Consider the following 20,016-nt stretch of genomic DNA (forward strand, 5'->3'; position numbering starts at 1 on the left):
AGATAGCAGGGAAACTTGGTAAAACCGCCTTGGAGACCCATCAGGAATGCCACCATTTTGAAGTCTCCTATGACCTTGATGCCATCTCAGAAAAATGCAGATATGTATCCACTTAGGCAGCTGGAACTAAACTGAACTGGTGGGCTTAAGGCCCCTGTATTCATACTACTATTTATATTACTGGAAAGTTCTAGAAAGTTCTAGAAGTTACTCCAAGTTTACTCAGCACTGAATCTATCTGGAATGTTCTGGAAAATAGGTAAATTTCAAAATATTACTGTCCTGGTCACAAAAGCAAAGTTTGTGGGGAATAATAGCCATTTTCTATACTTTTGAGGCAATTAGGAAATAACACTTACTACCCAGGAACCAAAAAAAAAAAAATAATAATTGTTACACGGTGTTATCTTCTGAATGATTTGTAATACAAATTAAAATGATTTGACTCTTCTTCCACACAGTTATTATGCTTTTCAAATATTCAGATATCTGAAGGTTTAAACCTGTAAAAATAAATAAAATAATGCTAAACGGTTGAAATGAACCTAAAACTGCTCTTTTATTTTCAGAAGGTGTAATTGGTTATTGATGAAAGGCTATCAGGGACAGGAAATAACCTACTTTGAATTAAGGAGAATAAATCAGCGTTAATAACAGGTAGTTGAAGTGAGATATGTGACCATATGTGCAAGTATATGAACTACTTTTGTCCCAGATCAAAATACAGTACTGTCTAACAGCCCCTTTGTGAGAAGGCAGGGGGAATCCTGCCTGTTATAATACTCATTAATTTGTCGCACATCACAAAACATACGTTTATATTATCTCTTTATAGCAGGGACTGTTTCTACTATACATTTTCTGATCATGCTGTAAATTATAAAGCTGGTGGAGCACAAAGGGGACTTTGATTGCATCCACCACTTCTGCGATTAGAATTTGCAGTGCTTACAAAGGTACCACCAAATGTTCCTGTCAGGACAACCGAGGAAGTCAGAACCTCCGGTCACTTTTTTTTTTTTTTTAAAGTAACAAAAACGCTTATTCACTGCCAAACATTAACTACTTTAGATGTGCAATGGCTGCAGTATAGGATACTGACCTTAGGTTTAGGGTTTCGGTGTTGGGAGAGGATTATTCATTGTTTTGTTAACAATAATATGATAACCAATCACAGTGCAGTGTCCTGACAGGAACATTTGGTGGTACCTTTGTAAGGACAGCTTAGAATTTCTCTCAACACCACCTCCATTTTGGTTCTGCTCAGAACTATTGTTCCTCGCTCTACCAAAGCTGTCCACGCTGCGTCTGCACAGACCGTGACGTCAGACGCAGACTCCCGTCTGCAATCTAGCCGTCAAAAAAGTATCGTGAACGCAAAACGGTAATACCAGTATCAAAACAAACAAACAAAAACAACTCAAACTCCCAAAATGTCCAGAAACATTGATAAGGAAGGCAGATTGTTTAAGGAAAAGTGAGAGTCTGAATATGTATTTGTAGTGCAGCAAGAAAAATCCATCTGCTTGCTATGTAAGAGTATTGCGGTTATGAAAAAAAATCAATTTAAGGCACCATTATGAAACCAAACAAAGAAAAATCTGGCGAGCTTGAAGGAAAGCAAAGGCAAGAAAAGGTGGCCGAAGTAAAAGGAACCCTTGATTTACAGAACATGTTTAAAAAGACAATGAGAGTGGTGCGGCAGTAAAGGCAAGTTCCCTTGTGTCAAAGCCTTTTTTTCCGAGGCTGCTTTTGCAAAACGACTGCATGTGTCACAGAAATAGTGTGTCCCGAGAAGAACCATGTGTTTTCTAATGTCAACCTTTCCAGAAATACCGTGGCTGAAAGAGTAGATGACCAGGGGTCGGTTTTTCAAAACTTTTGATCTGGGTAACAGTGACCCGGATTTTGTAATCTTATTTTAAGACTAACAGGTGGGACCATGGGAACCAGGAAGTGTTAATGGTGCCCGTCATAAATACGTGCACATCACAGAAAAGAGAGCAGCTGTTGTTGGTACTGGACCTGGACCTGGACCTGGACCTGGACCTGGACCTGGTCCTGGTCGCGCCATCGTCTCCCTCTCGGAATGTTTTACTTTGCAGTGCGGTGTTGTGTTTTGTTACTTACTTACTGTCTGTGTCTGTACAGTGTACTAGGGCGAGTTCGGACGATTTGCAGTATTGCAATATTTCGGACTCTCTCAGGTAACGCAGACTGTCATTTTATTGTTTATTTTTGTATTATATTTTGCTGTGTGGCGTAAATTGTTGTTTTGTTTCAGGAAGCCGAACGTCTGTTCTTGCTTCGTAGTTTGTAAGTTTATTTGATTTAGTGTCCCTTGTATACACACGGGTTAATTTGTCTTTATAGTTTTAATATAACCGTGTGTTTTAAATAGTTTTATTGTTTGTCTTTAGTAATTATTAGGGGAGCAGCGACGGGAGAGCGTCACTATTGTGGATGTTCTCCTGGAGCATTGAAGGCATTCGTTAAGTCTGGTATGTTGGGATTTTGCTTGGCTTTATTTGTATCACTTGCACTATAATTATTCTTTAATTCACTATTTCTCTTTTGTTTGATATTGTGTGGGTTTGTTTTAATTAGTTTAATCACGGGTGACGCTTGACTGGCCATCAAGGCTTTGGTGGGTGGAGCAGCCTACACTTAGTAATTGGGCTTGACGTTCTCTCTTTCTCCTCTAGGTGTCGCTTGGGGACAATACATGTAATGAACTTTTACTAACAAGGTACTTTAGCAACAGATGTATTTTTTTTTTTTTTTGTTGCAACACTACATCCAAGTCTGTGTTCTATTAACTATTTGATATAACTGTGTTAAATAAATATTCCTGCTTGAAAGAGCACCAAACCATTTCTAATCTCCTGACTTTAATTTATTTGAAGGGGGCATACCATTTGTAACTGGTAAGAGATTCTATCCCTCAGTAAACTCTTAGATGGTGTAGTCAGGCTTATTCATAGACTGCAGCCTGAGTTCCAGATATTGGGGGTCACGGTTGCCACACGTATATATTGTGATCTTGATTACTTTTATCTGGATAATTTTGATCTGCTTTTCAGAAAATGTCACTGCTGGATTACGTTTATCCAGATAACAAATCACGATTACGAAATCCAGTTTTTAAGTAGGCTAGTTCTTAATAGTTTATAGTGTTGTGTGTGTGTGTGTTTTTTTTTTTTTTTAGGCCAATATCTGATATAGCCTAATTTAACAAAATAAACAAGATTATGGTAGTAATGAGTAATACACAACTTTATATTGTGTCTGTGTAAAATATATATATTAGTACTGTGCAAAAGTTTTAGGCAGGTGTGAAAAAATGCTGTAAAGTAAGAATGCTTTCAAAAATAGACATGTTAATAGATTATATTTATCAATTAACTAAATGCAAAGTGAGTGAACAGAAGAAAAATCTAAATCAAATCCATATTTGGTGTGACCACCCTTTGCCTTCAAAACAGCATCAATTCTTCTAGGTACACTTGTACAAAGTCAGGGATTTTGTAGGCATGTAGTCAGGTGTATGATTAAACAATTATGCCAAACAGGTGCTAAAGATCATCAATTCAATATGTAGGTTGAAACACAATCATTAACTGAAACAGAAACAGCTGTGTAGGAGAAATAAAACTGGGTGAAGAACAGCCAAACTCAGCTAACAAGGTGAGGTTGCTGAAGACAGTTTATTGTCAAAAGTCATACACCATGGCAAGACTGAGCACAGCAACAAGACACAAGGTAGTTACACTGCATCAGCAAGGTCTCTCCCAGGCAAAAATTTCAAGGCAGACAGGGGTTTCCAGATGTGCTGTCCAAGCTCTTTTGAAGAAGCACAAAGAAATGGGCAACGTTGAGGACCGTAGACGCAGTGGTCGGCCAAGGAAACTTACTGCAGCAGATGAAAGACACATCATGCTTACTTCCCTTCGCAATCGGAAGATGTTCAGCAGTGCCATCAGCTCAGAATTGGCAGAAAACAGTGGGACTCTGGTACTCTGGTATATATATATTAATACTGGCACCAAACAATTGTTCTGTATGATTGCTTTATTTATTCACCACGCAACTAGAGTATTTCAGGTTTGAAGATTACATTAGCATAATTTATTTTAATGCGCACCAAAAAACTGATGAAGTAGCACCGCTTTATTGCTTGCATTTTACATATTGAAATTTAATAATATAGCTGTACTAGATAGCTAAATAATATTGTAAAAGGAAAATGCAAACTAATAGCCTATTGTAAAATACAACACATTTAAGACTCGTTATTGATGATAAATATAGTATGAATGAGTAAGTAAATAAAATAATAGAAACCTTGGAGTGGTGCTGTAGTTAATACATAATCAAACAAGTGTACAAATCGGCTAACATCACAGACGGCAGACCTGACTAACAATTTAACTGCATTAGGTAGGTTTGTGGCACGCTTGTCATTTCCGAATCCCTTCAGTGCGCAGGACTGGTGATCTTTCTTGTTTTGTTTTTTTTTTCTTCTGCTAACCACTTCTAAAATGACGTCAGACTCAAAACATCGGGCTTTTAGGGAGAGCCGGTTTGGCTGGTAAATGAGAACGCAATGCACAGGGCAGCAAATAAGTAAGATAACATTTGTTTTAAATTAAAAAGTCATATATCAAATACATATAAAAACTGTGACTGTAAACATGCATTTTCTATATCAAATATTAAAGTGCATGTGTATATGTAAAGGTGTGTATTTTGTGGCCCGCGAATCTAACGGTAAATTAAGATATGGCCCTTGGTAAAACTGAGTTTGACACCCCTGTGCCAGAACATAAACATTTTTTTTTTTTTTAAAGCAAGAATGGCCTTTATATATATATATAATGGGGTGCTGCAGGGATCTATGCTGAGACCCCTGCTTCTGTCTTATCCACATTAATGACCTAGATGTGGATAATAAACAAGATGGTAACATCTGCCCACAGAACTGAGGGAGTGACCAGGGGTGTCCATGCTTACCAGGGACACAGCACTGCACAAGTATCTCAAACATTAGACACTGCATCCACAACCATGTTGGTACGACAGCATCAGCATAATGACAGTACTTTTATTTTATTTTTTTTAATGTAGTCGTTGCCAATTAGTTTTTATTATTTTCTCCCCAATTTGAAATGCCCAATTATTTTTAGGCTCAGCTCACCACTACCACCCCTGCGCTGACTCGGGAGGGGCGAAGATGAACACACGCTGTCCTCCGAAGCGTGTGCCGTCAGCCGCCCGCTTCTTTACACTTTGCAGACTCACCGTGCAGCCGCCTCAGAGCTACAGCGTCGGAGGACAACGCAGCTCTGGACAGCTTACAGGCAAGCCCGCAGGCGCCTGGCCAGACTACAGGGGCCGCTGGTGCGTGGTGAGCTGAGGACACCCTGGCCGACCTAACCCTACCTTCCCCCGGACGACGCTCGGCCAATTGTGCGCCGCCCCCTGGGAGCTCCCGTCCATGGTCGGCTGTGGAATACGGCGACGTCCAGGCTATAGAGCGCATCCTGCACTCTAGCCCCCCCAACTCCACATCACAATGGCAGTACATTTTACTTCCAGATTTGAAAAACAAAATACAACTAGTGCAACACACACACAAAATGAATTGGTATTACCAGGCGGTGTACACTTTTGACCTATAGAATGAAAAATGATTTTCTAAAGAGGGGATTATTAACAGATTTTGGAAACACGGTTAGGCGTCTTTTAGAGAATTTGTACTGGGGTTCTCTCCCCTCTAGCCTTGGTGATTTATATATTTGTTAATACAAAAAAACAAAACAAAACAAAAAAACATCAGATTAATTCTGCATTAACCTGGTTGGCCTGTCCAGATATATCAACATTTCAAATCATGCCTGGAATGTAGCAGTTTTAACTTGATAATTTTCCAACGACAATTTGGAAATGGTTCAAAGAGGGGAGGATAATCACAGTTTTAAAATAATAACACATTTTAGAAGCTAAATAACACAACCGAAGCATGGAACCGTCACTGAGATCCAACCAATAACATTATGAATGCATAGAAAATATATTCAAGTGAAGCAAAACAGGCTTCCACTGGCACTGTCTGATGCTTTAATACATTTCTCGATCACATCATTTCTACCCCATCAACAAAATCCAGTGCACACCTCATTTCGTCATCTTTGTCCTTGTTTCCTTTCTCCACGGTCCTCTGCAGGGTGCTGTAATATTGCTCGCTCTTACAGAAGGTGTACAAGGAGGAGATCTCTTCCCAGGACCTGTGACTGGGGAAAGGAAAGGCCTCTGGTTCTGTGTTTTCAAAGAAGCTCTTCAGATTTCTGTCTGCCAGTTTTGTAGCATACTTTGTAGCGTGGCAGTCAAATTGCTCCTTTTCCTTCTCAATGTACTTTCTCCAGAACTTGAGTTGGAGGTAGCTCACTTGTGACCTACAGTTCTTGTAACAGGTGCCAATCAATCCCGTAACCGCGGCAATACAGACAATCAACCAGCCCAGTATCTGAAAAAAGGACACTTATTTAATATGAGTTCTTGACCTACAATCTTCCCACACACACACACACACACCCACCTCCTTATACCAAACGGTTACAAGGTTCAAATGAACTTAGGAGTTTTATTTAGGAGCTCCTACATGCACCTTATGGTGCATTTACTGGCCGTTTTTAGGATGGCTTTGGGCCGTCTCAGGTCTTTTTTCTGCAGTGTAAACGCACACGGCCTACTCTCAGCTGTCCTAAAAACAGCCAACTAAAGACGTGGCTTACAGTCAGCTTAGGTCCGTCGGAAAGGCAGTGTAAACTCACCAGAGTTTAGGACTGCTCGCTCACGGCGTGAGTGCCGCTCGGCTCCTCCCCCATGGAATCTAAACAGGAAGAAGGTGCAGTGCCGCTGCAGCGTCACAAAAAGAGAAGAACGATAGGTTGCGGATGCAACCCCGGTTCCCTGAAAGAGAAAATAACCATCAACATGAGATATTGCCGTCAGGCAGCACCGGTAGGCTGAGCTTTTATAGCAAAGCTGCCGATAGGCCCCCACGCCAGCTGCAGTGTAAGCCCGCCCCCCTGGGAGCTTACTTAACTGCGCGCGTGGGGATGCACTTCCTCTTTTGCTCTTCAGGCCGTGAAGGCTACCGGAGCGACCTCGCAGCTTGATGGTTATTTTCTCTTTCAGGGAACCGGGGTTGCATCCGCAACCTATCGTTCCCTTTCAAGTCGAAAATAACCATCAACATGGGATACAGTGTACCCTAGCTGTCGCGAGGGAGGATTCTCGGCAGTAGGACAGACTTAAGTCATAACGCAACTGCGTAGGCAGTACATCTAGGCATATGCGGAGCTGCGCCTCAGCGTCTATGCTCGTAATGACACCTGTCTTAAAGGTGGAACAGTCAACACCATGCTATCTACCACTCTATACGTCCGCATCCTGAGGCGTCATAGAGTGTAAAACAGATGCTCCAAACAGTGGAGCAGAGGAATCCAGTACATTTAACCTGTAAAACCTCATGAAAGTATGCGGCGTAGCCCAACTGGCTGCCGCGCAAATATCAGACACCGGCACCCCTCGAAAGAGGGCCCAGGATGTCGCCATACCCCTAGTAGAATGCGCCTTCAACTGCCCTGGTGGCGGAAGGCCTGCAGATTCATACGCTAATTTAATAGCATCCACTATCCAGTGGGAAAGGCGCTGTTTAGACAGTGGCTGACCCAAAGATCTAGAACCATGGCATATGAACAACTGTTCTGTCTGCCTCACAGTCCTTGTACGGTCAATATAACACCTCAATGCCCTCACGGGGCAGAGCATGTGTAACCGCTCTTCCTCTGGGGAAGAAAAAGGAGGAGGATGGAACGCCATCAACTCGACTGACTGGTTCATGTGGAACGGGGATATAACCTTTGGTAAAAAGGCCGGATTAGGGCGCATGGAGACCTTAGAACCGTCTCCTGCAAAACGAGTACAAGAAGGATGCACTGAAAGTGCATGTAACTCGCTCACGCGTTTTGCTGATACCACAGCCAGCAAAAATGCAGTCTTAATAGATATGAGCTTCATATCCACGCTGTGGAGAGGCTCAAATGGTGCCTTGGTAAGGGCTTCTAGCACCACATCAAGGCTCCAAGACGGTAAACTGGTCGTTCTTGGAGGCCGCAAGCGTCTTGCGCCTTTCAGAAACTGAGATGCCAAAAAATGGCAACCAGGTGATAAACCGTCAATGCGTACATGACAAGCCGAAATGGCGGCTAAATACACTTTAAGTGTAGAAGGAGATTTCCCTTCATCCAGCAGTTTCTGCAGAAACTGCAATATTACTGCCATAGGACAGGAGACTGGGTCGTGGCTCTCAGCCAGACACCAACTCTGAAACAACTGCCACTTATACGCATACTGCGACCTAGTAGAGGGCGCTCTCGCACTCTGGATGGTCGATATAACTGCAGTCGAAAGCCCTAAGGCTGACAGGCGCTCCCGCTCAGGGGCCAAGCCCATAACTGCATGAGTTTGGGGTTCGGATGCCAAAGCTCTCCTTGAGCTTGGGACAACAGGTCCGCCCGCAGAGGGAGCTCCCTCGGGCGGCCGTGCAGTAATTGCACTAGACTCGGGAACCATATTCTCCGAGGCCACCGAGGAGCGATCAGAATCACTGTCGCTCGCTCTACCCTGACCTTCTCCAAGAAGGCGGGGAGCATCGGAATCGGTGGAAAGGCATACAGGAGCCCTGGCGGCCATTCGTGAGCCAGTGCATCCACCCCCAGGGGGCTGTCGAGGTCCTTCACCGAGAACCATAGAGGACAGTGCGTGGTCTCTCGCGAAGCGAAGAGATCGACTTGCGCTGTGCCGAACCATTCCCAGATGCGCTCTACCACCCGAGGGTGAAGACGCCATTCGCCCGCAAGAGGACCTCCTCTGGACAGGAGATCCGCTGCGTAATTGACTCTGCCCGGCAGATGAACTGCACGCAGAGAGGCTAAACGCGGTTGAGCCCAGAGCAACAGCCGCGTTACCATCCGGTGAAGACCGGGGGACCGCAATCCGCCCTGGCGATTGATATACGCCACTACTGTGGTGTTGTCTGACCGCACTAACACGTGCTTGTCTAGAAGCACTGGCAAGAAGTGCCGAAGGGCGAGGTCCACTGCTCTGAGTTCCAGAGCGTTGATGTGGGCTGACCTCCAGGGTCCTGACCACACTCCACGGGTCCCTGTCCCGTTCCAGACTGCTCCCCAACCTTGGTTGGAAGCGTCGGTTGTGATAACTTCCCTTCGGAAGATGGGACCCAAGCGCACGCCCTGGCGGATGTTCGACTGAACTTTCCACCAGCGTAATGCCTCCCAGCAGGTTCGGGATACCCTCAACCTGCGGTGCTTGTCTCTCCGCGGGTGCAACGCGAAGGCATTGAACCAGGCCTGCAGAGGTCTCTGGTGTAGTAAGCCCAAAGGAAGGGCTTGCGAGGCGGCAGCCATCAACCCCAGCATGCGCTGACAGAGCTCCATGCTGACTGTTTCTCTCAACCTGAATAGGGAGAGACACCGCTCTAATGAGGCAACTCTTTGTGTCGATAGGGTCGCTTCCATGGACACTGAGTCCAGATGCAGACCCAAAAAACTCGGTCTGTTGGCTGGGCACGAGGCGGCTCTTGTCTGGATTGACCTTCAGACCTAGCCGCTGGAGATGGTCTGTAACCATCACTGTGTGCTGTGCCAGCTGCTCCTTTGACTGCGCGCAGACGAGCCAGTCGTCCAGATAGTTCAGCAGTCGGACGCCTTGAGCCCGCAAAGGAGCTAAAATGGCGTCCATACACTTCGAAAAGGTTCGAGGAGCTAGAGACAGGCCGAATGGCAGGACGCAAAACTCGTAGACCCTGCTCTGGAATGCGAATCGTAGATACTTCCTGTGACCCGGACAGATGGGAACGTGAAAGTACGCATCTGTCAGATCTATGGTGGTAAACCAGTCGCCCTGCCGGACAGACTGGACAATGTGCCTGTGCGTGAGCATCTTGAACGACAACACCCGTAGGTATTTGTTCAGTACACGCAGGTCTAGAATAGGGCGGAGCCCGCCGTCCTTCTTTGGCACAAGGAAGTATTTGGAGTAGAACCCCTGGTCGGTCAGAGCAGGGTCTACTAGTTGAATGGCACGCTTCCTGAGCAGTGCCTGTATTTCCACATTCAGAGCTGAGGACTGACCCACGTCCTTCACCACAGTTACCACCACCCCCCTGAAGGGGGGGGGTTTTAACCGGAACTGAAGGGTGTACCCGGTGAGTATAGTTTTGCGCACCCAGATATCGCTGGTGCATTGTTGCCAAAACAGAAGCTGTGGAACAGTATAGGGTTGGGTTAATGGCTGCCTGGTTTTCTCAGGGCTGCTTAGGCTTCGCTCGCTCACGAGGGGCCTGGCCAGCGCCACGAGGGCGTGGTCTGCCGCCTCCTCTAGGTCGCCACCCTGTGCGCTGCGGTCGTCCCCTTGGGATTTGGCCACGCGCTGCTGTATCCGCCGGGGAGGTCTTAGTACCCCCTGGACGCGGCTGGTGTTGCGGTGGTGCTCTACGCCACTGATGTTCTTGTGGGCGTTTGACCTGGAAAGGCTTACGCGGCCATATCGTAGCCAACTGCTGTGATGCCTCTCTAGCCTTAGCTGAGCTTTGCAACATCTCTTCCACCGCTGGGCCAAATGTGTGCCCCGGTGTAATTGGGGCATCCAACAAGGGAGCTTTGTCATGCTCCTGGACTCTCGCCTGCGAGAGCCAGAGCTGTCATCTGGCCACCACCAGAGACGCGATGCTCCTGCCCTGGGCCCGCGCGTTAAGCTGGGCTAGCTTGACCAGCAGCTGGGCAACTAGCCCCAACTCTGCTCTCAGAGACACCGAAGGGTAGTCTGGGAGATCCTTTATTAGCGCAGCCTGATAAACTGAGAGGAGGCTGGCCAGATTGGACAGCCTAACTGCCTCTGTAGCCGCCGAATAGCCCTTCTTGAGGTGCACCTCGGTGATCCTGCACTGCTTGTTAGGACAGGTGGGGTCTTTCACCAACCCAGAGAGTGTTGGTGACTTCACCAACGCTGCGAACGCAGCGCCAACTGGCGGAAATGACGCCAGACCCGCTTCACTCGCACCTTGCATGGTAAAGGCAGCCGCCTTACGCGAGGTTGCCGGGGCGGAGGCTGGAGTCCCCCAAGTGGACTGCACCTCCTTAACAAAGTCTGGGAAGGCCGGAAGCGTCCTAGACTGCTGGCCCTGTGCCAAAGGCGACTCAAAAAGAGAGCGCCTAGGCTCTTCAGTGGCAGGCCATTCTAAGCCCAGGTGGCGAGTCGCCCGCTCTACTAGGGACCATAAAGAGTCATCCACGCCTACCTCCATCTCAGACTCTGAGTGGTGGGACGTGAGCTCTGCCTCCACACTATCCTCTCCGTGGAGAGGCTCACCCTCTGATGCATCTCGAGAGATAGCATCCACGTCCCATGCGTCCTGTTGCGCAACTGGAACGGACAGGGGTTGTGGTAGGATGATCGGCTGGTTGACAGCCGGTCTGACTGGCTCCTCTGCGGCCCGAGCTGTGGCCAGGGACATGAGCAACGATTGCTGCCTCATCTTAAGGTCCATAAACTGAGACATCTTACTAGTAAGCTCAGTTACACCACCTCGCCTGTCGTGACGAGGAGAATGGGAACGTCCTCTCCTTCGGGGCGATCTAGAGCGGGATCTCGAGATCTGACGGGGGCGTTCGCCGCGAGGAGAAGGGCCTCGCCTTACAGAAAGGCTGTGGGAGCGGTCTCTCTTACGCCTAACGTCAGGAGATCGTTGACCAGGGGTAACCTGGGAAGGCGAACTCCTGGAAAAAGGCAGCTTCGCTGGCGGGGAAGCCAAAGAAGGCTGCGGGCGGAAAGGGTGTGTGACGACCCAGATGAAGGGGAGCGATCCCCGACTGCTCTCCTCGCCCTACGACGCAGAGTGCGCGTCTGAAAACTTGCACATAACGTGCAAAAGGCTTTGTCTGCCAAAGCAGATGCCGCATGCTCCGGCCCCAGACAGGACACGCAGTCCTCATGCGGGTCATTAGCCGGTAACTTCGTCCCACAGGTGACACAGCGGTGAAATGACATGGTGCAGCACGTTGTATGCCCAAGCGTACCGTGCCAGTAATAGGAGCGCCGAGCGTTAAGCACTGAGCACCAAGCGAACAGCTTTAAGGTGCGTTGAGGCGCGTGCACCAAGCACTGAAGACAAACGTCGAGTGCGTGCACTAAGGCACTGAGCGTCGAGGTGCGTGCACCAAAGGTGCGTGCACCGAGCACCGAGCGTCGAGGTGCGTGCACCGAGGCACCGAGCGTCGAGGTACGTGCACCGAGGCACCGAGCGTCGAGGTGCGTGCACCAAGGCAACGAGCACCGAGCGTCGAGGTGCATACACCGAGGCACCGAGCACCGAGCGTCGAGGTGCGTGCACCGAGGCACCGAGCGTCGAGGTGCGTGCACCGAGGCACCGAGCGTCGAGGTGCGTGCACCGAGCGTCGAGGTGCGTGCACCGAGCACCGAGCGTCGAGGTGCGTGCACCGAGGCACCGAGCACCGAGGCACCGAGCACCGAGCGTCGAGGTGCGTGCACCGAGGCACCGAGCGTCGAGGTGCGTGCACCGAGGCACCGAGCACCGAGTGTCGAGGTGCGTGCACCGAGGCACCGAGCGTCGAGGTGCGTGCACCGAGCACCGAGCGTCGAGGTGCGTGCACCGAGGCACCGAGCACCGAGCGTCGAGGTGCGTGCACAGGTGCGTTGCGTGCACTGAGCCCAAGCACTACGCGCCGAAGCGCTACACCAGGCACCTAAGCGCTGACACCGAAAGCGCCGGAGCGCGTGTACTGCACCAGACGATCCACGTCAGCTGACCCGCAAAGCGGAGACGCTATGTGCTCTAGTACTGTGTCTGAGTCTCGAAAGACAAGGTGTTGTGCTGCTTATAAGGGCAACAGTTAATGCACTTGGTGGTCGTCTTCCTTAGTACTGTATGGGAAAAAAACTTTTTTTTTTTTTTTTTGTTTTGTTTGGACGCTGCAGCAGACACTACGTATAGTGTAGAACAGTGGGGCTATACTCAATAGCAGCCACGTGGCGGTAGAACGCGCCGCGGTGGGGGGGGAGACTGCAATGCAGGTCTGCACGCACACACACACACACACACACGCGGTCTAGCCTAAGCAAGACCGAGGCTGCAAAAATGCGCGTGGCCTAAGGCCAACGCAACACGCGTCCCAAACAATATACAAAAAAGAATATATATAACAATATATATACACACAAAAAACCCAAATAATAAATATAATATAATTATATATTATAATAATAACAAAGAAAAGGAAGACGGGAGACCACGAAGACGCGATGCCGAAGCAAAGCGAAAGGAAAAATATATATATATTAACAAGAATATATAAATCCTAAAACACAGTAACTGAAATAAACTCAGAGAAGGGGTAATTAACCAGCTTCTCAAGCGTAAGCTTATCGAGTACAATCAGTTAACAAGCTCGCTCTGTTATCTATTACCTACCGTACCAAGGCTGAAGACAAAAGAGGAAGTGCATCCCCACGCGCGCAGTTAAGTAAGCTCCCAGGGGGGCGGGCTTACACTGCAGCTGGCGTGGGGGCCTATCGGCAGCTTTGCTATAAAAGCTCAGCCTACCGGTGCTGCCTGACGGCAATATCTCATGTTGATGGTTATTTTCGACTTGAAAGGGAACGACTGAATATTTAAGTTTGTTAACTGTTTTATATTGGGGAGTATTTGTAAATATCTACGTTTTACTATTAAGTTGTCGTCAAAAGTGTACATAACCCAAATATCAATATATTAGGCGATGTAAACTTTTGATGGTAACATTTTTGCTTTGTTAAACAGGTGCAGACGCCGGTGGACGTCAAAGAAACACAAGTGTATTACAAAATAATTCTCACCGATATACTGAAATATTGTAATATTTGAGTATATCGGTGAGAATTATTTTTAAAAAAGTGCTGTCAATTATACAAAAACTATTCTGGATTGTGTTTTTCCCAGTTATGTTATTGTAAACCACTTAGTTATTGGTTTAGTTTCAAACATGCTTTAACACAGCGTATTTTTTGTTGTTTGTTTTTATTGTTATTTAATAAATATTTTGATTGTACCAATGATTAGCTTAAAAACACGGAATTGTTTTTTTGTTTGTTTGTTTTTTTACATTTTTTTTTTTTTTTTTTTTTGACAACCGCGGCGTGAACTGGGAAGAGCAAGAAAGCACAGCTGTCGTAGCGTTGTGGGGTGAAACTGAAACACAAAATAAATACATATACCGAGAAATAGCGGCAGGTCTGGCAAGATCTGTGCAACCCCCTCTGCACTTTTTGATTATAGTTGGTCTGTTTCACAAATGCGTTTTACATGTTATGTTCTATGTTTTAAATAAATAATTTGCGGTCCTTGTCATTTCGGTTTTTTTTTTTTAAAAGGAACGAAATGTTATGACTAATTACAAACAATTTAGATAGTGTACTTATATACCAAATTATTATTATTATTATTATTATTATTATTATTATTATTATTATTATTATTATTATTATTATTATTATTATTAATAATAATAATAATAATAATAATAATAATAATTCATTTGCACTAGTAGTATTTGTAATAATAATAATAATTAATATTTGTAACAAGGCTAATTCGAAAACAAAATGTGTTAACTGCAATTGTAAACGCAACATCAGTTGATTCTGGCTAGTTTTGTAAAATTCCAAGTTTGTTTTTCTTTTTACAAATAAATGGTGTTGCTCTGCTTTTTCTGTACATTATAATTGATAATAAAAAAATGAATAAATGGTGGAAACTGAGCACAGTGTTTTGATGAGACTGGCCTGTTGAAGCAGCTGGCCATTTGTTTCTTTAGAATGATTTTGTATTGGAGCACCAGCGAGTTGGTTATAAAATCCCCTGCTGTCAGACTGACCCAGAACTGCTGCATACTGTGCTTTTCTGTTTTATTGCAGAAACAAAAATGCCAATAGCTGCTGCTCTATTTCAAGCTGACACAAGTCTGGGAGTGTTCTCTTGTAGACAAGACAAAGCTTTTGAGTGCCCTTTAAAAAATGCTGCTAGTTCAAGAAGTATCTGAAGATCATGTGATTGTGCTATAGTTAGGTTTATATCTACTAACTACACAGGAATGAACTTCATTCCTGAAGAGTAAGTAACCAGCCAGTCTCCTCGGGCTCTCTTAGAAACAAGATGGCTCATCTCAATTCTCTACTTCCAGATTTTATTTTTTTAATGAAATAAAAACACAATAAAACTAAAGTTAATCTAGCAGTCAATCTAGGTCTGAGTTATTTATCTATAAATTATCAAGATAAAATGTTGTATTTGACAAATGCATAATGTATGTTATCAGCTGGCACAAAAAAGACCTTTAACAACTAAAACCATACACCAAATTAAAAATAAACTACATCATTCATACGTAACTTTTAAACTCCTTTTAAAATCTGTATAAAACTAAACAAAATGCTATTCTATCAGAAGTTTCTTTCATTTTATGCATATTGTAGAAATGAGTTCCCTTTATTCATACCAATTAACCCTTTGCTGCCCAGTGTCCAATATATTTTGACATTGAGAAACTATGCATTAAACAGGTATGAGAACATACTCAGGGCAGTAAAGGGTTAATAATGTAGTCAAATGCCGGTACACAGAATGAGCGTGTGCTCCATACCTGGGACTGTGCCTGCAGCCTTAGCAGAAGCTCTTGATTGTCTGCTGAAGACAGGTTGGATTTTCCACAGGGCACCCTTGGCAGTTCCACCCGGCACTCATCAGTTTTACCCTTGCAGAACAGGTCAACTACATGGTTATTTTCCAGACCGCTCACAGCACATTCGTAGAAGGTGCCGTTCAGCAAAGCCACAGTGAGCCACATCACAGGTGGAATGCAAGCCCCCACCGTGATCTGTGCAAAGACGTACACGCAGTAGCAGGTGTTTCGCCTCGGACACAGCTTCCTTGGGTTCAGACAGCAGCCAGTGAAGAGCTTCCATGTCCTAGAGCTGACGAAATAGCCAATGATGAAGAGCACTAGAGCTGGTCCCACAATGAAAAGAAGTCCATAAATAAAATTTTGGCTCTTGTTGCACGGGCACTGGAAAGAAACCATGGAAAAAATGCGCTCCCCTCCCACGGTTAGGAGTGCCATGAAGCTGTATCCTATAGTTGACTTCTGATTCAAGAAGAATTTGACAACTGTGTTGAAACCATCCATTTTTAAGAAAGTGTTTGAAAAAATCTCCTTCTGATTGTTAAAGAAGTCTGTATAATGAAAAGATATGTATCTTTCATATCATATGGAAGTAATATGCATTCTCTTTCTGCAAGAGATACCACAAAGAATCTGTTTTTGCCATGCCTCTTCCCCCCATCTGTTTTTTTTGTGGTCCCCTCCCTCCTCTCTCTCTCTCTCTCTCTCTCTCTCTCTCTCTCTCTCTCTCTCTCTCTCTCTCTCTCTCTCTCTCTCACACACACACACTGGCAGTACAATTATTCATCCAGACTTCCCCTTACTACTCAGACAAGCCTAACCCATTTTCATGAAAATCCTTTGTTACTTTTCTTTCTCAGTGGTTTTCCCAGTTTCACTGATTAGCTGCAAGAGTCTCCACTTAAAACTGGCTCTAAGGTTGGAGAAGTATATTAAAAAATAACAGGAATAATCGGGCAAACCTCTCTAGAAAACGGTCACTGTTTAAAAACAACCACAGTTATATAAAATGTTGTGTAGGTTAATTTTTATACTTGCCCTCGGATTTCTACCCAGTACAAGAAAGCTTAAGTAATGGACACTTCTAAAATTCAGTTGGCCAATTAACATGCCCAAACAAGCTCAGCAATTGCTACTTGACAGCAAAAAGTTACCCCAACAGTCGTAATTGATTTTGTCTTGACCTAGATAGGACTGGAAAATAACTGAGGGCACTGGTTTTCATTCACATCTGCTATTAGTAAGGACAAGCCGCTAATGTGCAAAAGTAAGAAAACCTGTGAAAGTACTATACCTTTCATGTTCAACAGATATTTCACAAGAGTTGATAAAATATATTTAAAAAACAAAACAAAGAGCGTAGCGTAAACATTGGGTCCGAATAACGACTGAATCAAAGCAATATGTGGTCTGTAACAGCTGACCAACAAATCATTAGAGGTATTTGTGTTGAGTCTGAACTCTCACTGAGAAACAGGACTTGCACTTGTTATAACTATATAATGGCTGGGTATGGCACAACTGCTGTATTTGTGACCTCTCTGACAACAAAGCCTTTTGCTGGACTTCCATTCACATTACATTTCTTAGCAGACACTAGGGCGACTTACAATTATTACAAGATATCACATTATGTTTACATACAATTACCCATTTATACAGCTGGGTTTTTACTGGAGCAATCTAGGTAAAGTACCTTGCTCAAGGGTACAACAGCAGTGTCCCTCACCTGGGATTGAACCCACAACCCTCTGGTGAGGAGTCCAGAGCCCTAACCACTACTCCGTCTTTAGTATGGTAGTGCAGCTTTTTCAATCGTCCTAATGTGGTTTCCAAAATTATGTCGATTTACGAAATAATGTTAATATTGTAGCGTTTTTTGGTTCTCCTGGGACAGAAATGAGACTGCTAACATAGAAGGGACAAAAAAGAACAAAAAGGTGTCACGGACGGCTGATGTGGTGACGTCAGACCGTAAGTAAACACAGGAGAATTAACTGTGGGGTGCTGTTGCGCTCACGTTTATTCATTAAACAAAAAGAATAACACACTGTTAAACAAAACAGAAAACAAAATGACCCTGTGACCAAGCAAACAAAACCTATAACGAGTATCACGCTGTAGTAATTGTTACATTTACTGAACCCCCACCCAACACGACTTTTCTACTCAGCTCGCATACAGTGTACTCATTTCCGCATAATACACCGTGAACTATAATTATATAATTACATAACTCCCAACCTTACCTGAACAATGAAACACACGCACGTGGATTTTCATTCACTACGCATTCTTACAGGCTTTATCAATGAATCATACATCCATTCTCACGTGAACACAATCTCACAAACATAAACAAATGGACGACAGCTGTTCTGTCTGTCATACCCAGCAATAACAATAAGAACATACACTATACAACACAAATAACAATCACACCCATCACCATAACAACAATACACATAATTACACTAATAAGCACTTACACCCAATAGCCTACCATAATAATACACCCAGAATACAGCAATAATAATAACAATATACATGTATATATACAAAATAATACAATCCCTCCCCTTCCTTGGCAGTCAGTAATTTGCAGGCTGATTTTGATTCCATTCAACAAGCCTTAATTAATCTAAAGCTTCTTTTAAATTCTAGTAAGACAAAAGCTATGTTATTTTCTTCTACAAGGACAAATGCTACTAAAGAATTATCTTAAGTTACTGAGACTATAGTTATCAACTATAAGTATCTGGGTATCTGGTTGGATAGTAATCTCGATTTTAAGGTCCATATTGATAGTCTTGAAAAAAAACAAACAAAAAAAATCATGATAGGCCTCTTTTATAGACTCCGATCTTGTTTTCCTGTAGTTACAAAAAAGGCTAATTGCTTGTATATTTCTACCACAAATTATTATGGGGACACAGTCTATAGGTTTGCATCGCCCTTAACATTAAGCAAACTGGATCCTATATATCATGCAGCCTTGAAATATATTACAAATTCAAGTTACAGTATTCCTCATTGTGTGTTATACAGTTTGGGTGGCTGGACCTCCTTGGCTTTGTGAAGGTTGAAGAACTGGTATATTCTGTTATATAAGGCTATTCTTTGCAAATTACCTCCATATATAAATTAATACTTTAGTCACTTTTTGTAACTACAGTATTAGATTGCATACATTTTTGAAAACGACACCCTTCACACAAGTTAAACCACTGCAATGCAATACCTGCAAAGCAAGGTTTGGAAGTCATGCATCTTTGCGACGTCATGCTCTGCATCCACATGGAACACCAAAGGATATTTATTGTGTTGATCTAACAAATGGTATATATTTTACTGCAAAAGAAAAAAAGTGGACAAAGGGCACCAATCCATATCCGCAAATATATCACTGCACAGGTAATTGACTGTGAATCTGAGCATTGTATGGAGTTTATGGCCCTTGCAACCAGAAGTGGAAGTCCAGGACTGGAATGCATTCATCTGCAGAGAACAGGTACCTCACTGCCATACACACCTCCATCTCCATTACAAGATCAGGATCTCCAAAATATGTTGGATAATGGTTTGATTTCCAATTTTTATTAGACACGATTCAATAGCTTTAACAATCACACTCATTTTTCCTCATAAAAGTGGAACTTATACTGTTTTTTTTTTTTTTTAAGTACAATATATCATAACATGTAAACAATAACATTAACATTAATTGGTGGAAAAATAAATTCAAACAGGATATTTCTGTTCTTGAATTCTGGCTATATGCCAAAATTGAAACAGGCACTGAAACTGAGCATGCGTACTTGACATGACAGCTAGGCCTGGAGTAAAGGAAAATGATATGACTGCCTCATCCATTACAGTAATATCAGTGCCATGCACAATAATTTATCTCAGACCACACTGCACTCCAAAAGTGGTGAAATTAGGCAGTTGAACTACAAGGCTGAAGCTGAATCACTGGTATGTGGTAAAACAATACACTTTTGTATTTCTGTATATAGTTGAGTTTTAGGGTTTACATTAATTTAATAGTTGTGTTTATTGGGAGGTGACAGGGACCTCAAAATACATTATAAGTGAAATGCTACAATTAACAGACTCTGTCACATGATTGAACAATGCATAAGAAAGTTATGACAGAATAGTAAACATTAAACTAAATGAAATAAACTGTGCA

The 20,016-nt window shown here is 44.0% G+C and overlaps 1 protein-coding gene across 1 annotated transcript; it reads right to left on the reverse strand.

The window, feature by feature from the left end:
* Positions 1–5,102: 5,102 nt before the first annotated feature.
* On the reverse strand, positions 5,103–16,497 carry LOC117410461 (calcium homeostasis modulator protein 5-like). The gene is made up of 2 exons (XM_034017029.3): positions 15,783–16,497; positions 5,103–6,526 (listed from the first exon to the last, which is right to left on the reverse strand). Exons 1-2 carry the CDS (start codon positions 16,323–16,325, stop codon positions 6,137–6,139), a joined length of 933 nt encoding a protein of 310 aa, XP_033872920.1. The 5' UTR covers positions 16,326–16,497; the 3' UTR covers positions 5,103–6,136.
* Between the last annotated feature and the right edge of the window lie 3,519 nt (positions 16,498–20,016).

Source organism: Acipenser ruthenus, chromosome 6, assembly GCF_902713425.1.
Source record: "Acipenser ruthenus chromosome 6, fAciRut3.2 maternal haplotype, whole genome shotgun sequence".
Lineage (NCBI taxonomy): Eukaryota > Metazoa > Chordata > Actinopteri > Acipenseriformes > Acipenseridae > Acipenser > Acipenser ruthenus.